The 4667-nt window shown below is 43.1% G+C and overlaps 1 protein-coding gene across 2 annotated transcripts in view; it reads right to left on the bottom strand.

The window, feature by feature from the left end:
• Nucleotides 1-4667, bottom strand: part of ZC3H15 (zinc finger CCCH-type containing 15) — a 21183-nt gene that overhangs the window by 14069 nt on the left and 2447 nt on the right. For both annotated transcript variants that reach the window (XM_018571844.1, XM_018571843.1), the window contains exons 2-3: nt 3662-3763; nt 3387-3498 (exon numbers count right to left, since the gene is read on the bottom strand). In XM_018571844.1, the coding sequence (XP_018427346.1) occupies nt 3387-3498; nt 3662-3763 (214 nt within the window). The remainder of the gene's footprint in view (nt 1-3386; nt 3499-3661; nt 3764-4667) is intronic.

The raw sequence follows: 4667 nt of genomic DNA, 5'->3' as shown, positions 1-4667 counted from the left end.
AACGCATGCACACACACTTTATGATTCCAGCCACTTTTTCAGCTTCCAATTATTAAAAAGGACACTAAACTCAGCAGTTGAATCTTAAAAATGCATTCAGGTACCCTATTAACAAAAATATATCTTATTTGTCTATCACTCAGCTGCAGGACCTCAAATCATCTCTGAATTGGTGCAGACACTGTCCTTCCTCCCCATGGCCCCTGTGTGTGTTGTAAAGTAGCCACTGCTCCAAGCTCACTCCTGTGGTGGACTACAATCCCATGTATAGTTTACCATATTAAAAAGAAAAAGGTACATGAATGCATTTTTAAAGTGACATTAAAGGATAATTTTTTCCACTCCCCCCAATGTTAATGTCAGCACTTACCTTAAATGATGTCTCTTAATCCGATCTTTCCTGAGGTTTTCAGCTGTCCCTCCAGCGGTGAGGCCGGTCTCCGATCCAGCGCTGACTCCTCTCTGCTTGCTGATCCCACGGTGTCTGCATGCGGGTGAACGTGCCCATGCACTTACCTTGCTGCTTGATGGCAGTAGATATAGGCAAAAAACGGGAGGGTTTAGAACCCCTTTAAGATGTAACTGCTGAATTAAGTGTCACTTTAGAAAGGTGTACCTATACACTAAATACAGTCATGGCCAAAAATATTGGCACCCCTGCATTTCTGTCATATAATGCACCACTTTGTGCAGAAAATTGTTGCAATTACAAATGTTTAGGCATTTTCAGGTTTATTTCTTTTCATTGTATTGGAGAAGAAAAAGAAAAAAGCCAAATATGACACATTCCACGCAAAACTCCAAAAATGGACTGGACAAAATTATTGGCACCTTCAAATAATATTTGGTAGCACAGCCCTTGGAAAAAATAACTGAAATAAATCGCTTCCTGTAACCATCAATGAGTTTCTTACACCTCTCTACAGGAATTTTGGACCACTCTTCTTTCGCCAACTGCTCCAGGTCTCTCAGAGAACTCTCGACAGGTGCTCTATGGGATTCAGATCTGGATTTATTGCTGGCCAGTCCAGTACTCTCCAGCGCTTTGTATGAAACCATTTCTGGGTGCTTTTTGACGTGTGCTTTGGGTCATTGTCCTGCTGCATGACCTCTGATGGAGACCCAACCTTCTGACACTGGGCCCTACATTGCACCCCAGAATTCTTTGGTAGTCTTTAGATTTCATAATGCCATGCACGCAGTTAAGACATCCAGTGCTTGAAGCAGCAAAGCAACCTCAAAACATCAGTGAACCTCCACCATGTGTGACTGTAGGGACAGTATTTTTTTCTTTAAAAAGGAGAACTATGAGGTGAGTGCTTTTCACTCACCTCATAGTTCTAGCCGGCCTGTGACAATGAGACTGTCACAGGTCGGCTCGGTAGATCGGGAGGTGAGCGAACACATACCGGGGGGGGGGATTCCCCTCTCCGATCTGCCAGCGCTGACTGGCGGAACGGACGGGCGAGGGGGCGGGTACAGCTGGCTCTGCCTCTAGATAGAGCCAGCTGTCACTCACGCAGCTGGGCGGATCCCGTCATCTAAGTCGGGATCCGCTCAGGCGTCTTAGTATACCGCGGTATACTGAGCTTAGGGTAACGGGAGGACCCTAGTTTGTGTCCTCCCGTTACCCTAAGGAGAACTATGGGGAAAAACACTGACCCCATAGTTCTCCTTTAACCACTTCCCGGCCGTTGTAAAAAAGCCGGCCAGGAGCTCTTTAGATCTGAGCGGGCGTCTTTAGACGTTCGCTCAGACACGCCCGTGCGCGCGGGAAATGCCCATTATTTGAAGACAGGCAGCGATGCCCATTAATATACAAGCGATCCGCCAGCTATAGAACCGGCCGATCGCTTTTATGAGGTCCCGTGATGTGCGCCCTCCCCGGATCCCCCCCTCCCGCTGTGAGCCCGGGACCAGCATACGGTCTCTGTCACAGGGGATCAGAAGGAGCTCGGTACACGAGCTCCCTCGGGTCCCCTCTCCGCGGGCAGAATGCGGAACTGAGGTAGATTACATCACATTCTTGTGTCATTCTCCAGCTTCAGATGCTGGAGAGAAGCTGTTGAAGCAGATCTCTGCTTTATCAGCTTCTTCAGGGGGGGTCCTAGGTGACATTAGGGGTCTTGGAGACCCCTGATGTCTCCATAAAGAGGACCGGTCACATATTTTGCTATCAAATAAGGGGGTTTTCTAACCCCCCTATGTGATAGCAAAATAGGAATAAAAATTTAAGTTTCCCCCCCAAAATGTAAAAGTTACAAATAAAAGAGAATTAAATCATTTTTTTCTTCCTAAAGTCCCCCCCATACATACACGCATGCAAACAGGCGTCGGGTGCGCATACGTGTGAAAACGACAATTTCGCCCATTATGGCGCACGTTACATATCGTCGTGAACGTCGGAATGAGAGCAATAATTTTAGGGCCATCAATCACTGATAACACTAAACTGATGAGCTGTAAAAGCTTTTAAAGCGTCGCCTGTGGCTAATTTTGGGTATTGTAGTTTTTTGCGATTTCGCGGGTGCGCACAATTTTAAAGCATGACATGTTTGGTGTCTATTTACCCGACGTGACCCCGTCTTTTATATTTTACCAAAAATATGGGTAATAATCAGTTTCCCAACATAATGGGGGGGAAAAAAATAAATCCCTAATATAGTAAAAAATAAAAACCCCTGTAGTGATTAAATACCACCAAAAGAAAGCTCTATCTGTCCCCCAAAAATGGTATAAAATTCATTTCAGTACAGCGTTGCATGATGGAATAAACGTCAGTCAAAGTACCGCAGCGCTGAATACTGAAAAATGGCCTGGCCAGGAAGGGGGTCTAAACACCTGGTTTTGAAGTGGTTAAATGCCTCATTTCTTTTTCTGGAAACAGTAGAATGATGGGCTTTACCAAAAAGCTGTTCATTTTGTGTCATAGCAAAAAGAAAATAAACATGAGAATGCCTAAACATTTGTAATTGCAACAGTTTTCTGCGCAAAGTGGTGCATTATCTGACCGAAATGCAGTGTACCTACTGCATGTAGGTACACTATAAATATAATTTCCCGAGCTGACAAAGCGGTAGAAGGGAACCAATAGGAGCATAGAATGATGCTGACTGGCAAATCAGTAAAAACAGAAAGTAACAGAACAAATTCTTTAGGAAGTACACTCCCAGAGAACCCAAATAAGAGGCGCATAAAAACGTTGCCTGCATCTGAGAGAACTCAGATTAAAAAGGTAAATTAAGCAAACTTCCTGTTTTCAACATGCTAGAAGACTCTCTGAAGGTTTTACCTCAAGCCTGGAGCCATCAAATAAAATATGAACACACACATACAGTCACTTTCCTATATAAATCTTCTTGATGAAAAACATGCAAATTATCTACCTTTGCTGACCTTTTGTGCAACTACTACCGGCTTAAATAGTTCATTCAATTCTTGAATTTCTTTCTTTTTGTCATCTTTTTTCGTTTTCTTGTCACCCTCAGTTTGTGCAATCTATAAAAACAGCCAAGCATAGATTAATTTTCAAAGAATGTAAAGCAAAAACAATTATATATGGACTCCAGTACCATTAATGCAGAAAAAAAATAAGCAAAAACAAGCAATGTGCCAAAAAACCCTAAAATGAATCACTAAAACAAACTCCCACTCAACTTACCAGCCGAGGGTTCTGCTGGCCAGACTTCACTTGATGAGTAACATTTTTGATGAATTTTTGCTGCTTGGCACCTTTCTTGTTCTTTAGACCAAATGTTTTGTCCTATAAATAAAGAAATAATCCATGATTAGTGCTGCAACAATTATTCGATTAAAATCGTTTTCCATCATTGATTCGTCGGCTATCAATTAGAAAGCCTGTTTGCAGCTCCATACACGAGCTACGCACGCCGCGTATGGCACACCCACCGCACACACCCCCACAGAGCACGCTGCTGCAGCGACTTACAAGGGTTCAAAAACGGGTAAGGGGGACCTGTTTTAATATTTACTGTTTCAAAAAAAACACCAGCAGCTATAGAGGAACAACAAATCCCAGCAATAATACATGATACAGGGTGTTTAATGTATTATTGCTGGCATTTGTTGTTCCTCTATAGCTGCCGGTGTTCTGCAGTGTGCCGCTGTATTATACATTGTATTGTGCATGGTAGTCTGCATTGTATAATACAGCGGCACACTGCAGAATACCATGCACAATACACTGCAGAATACCACCAGCTATAGAGAAACACCAAATGCCAGCAATAATATATTAAGCAGCCTGTATAATGTATTGCTGGCATTTGTTGTTCCTCTATAACTGGTCAGTGGTATTCTGCATTGCACCGTATAATCATTATACAGCGCACTGCAGAATGCCACCAGCTATAGAGGACTACAAATCCCAGCAACAATACATTATATACAACGCAATGCAGAATACCAGCAGCTACAGAGGACTACAAATCCCAGCAAAAGTACATTATAGCATAATGTATTATTGCTGGCATTTGATGTATTCCTATATAGCTGCTGGTATTCTGCATTGCGCCGTATAATCATTATACAGCACACTGCCGAATACCACCAGCGTTAGAGGACTACAAATCCCTGCAATAATACATTATATACAACACAATGCAGAATTTAATTTAATATACAATGCTGGGAAGGGGGGGCGGGGG

Source organism: Nanorana parkeri, unplaced genomic scaffold, assembly GCF_000935625.1.
Source record: "Nanorana parkeri isolate BGI_ZX_2015 unplaced genomic scaffold, ASM93562v1 scaffold1854, whole genome shotgun sequence".
In the NCBI taxonomy this organism is placed as follows: domain Eukaryota; kingdom Metazoa; phylum Chordata; class Amphibia; order Anura; family Dicroglossidae; genus Nanorana; species Nanorana parkeri.
Note: the sequence above shows the minus strand (reverse complement) of the source record. Positions and strands in the feature narration are given on the sequence as shown.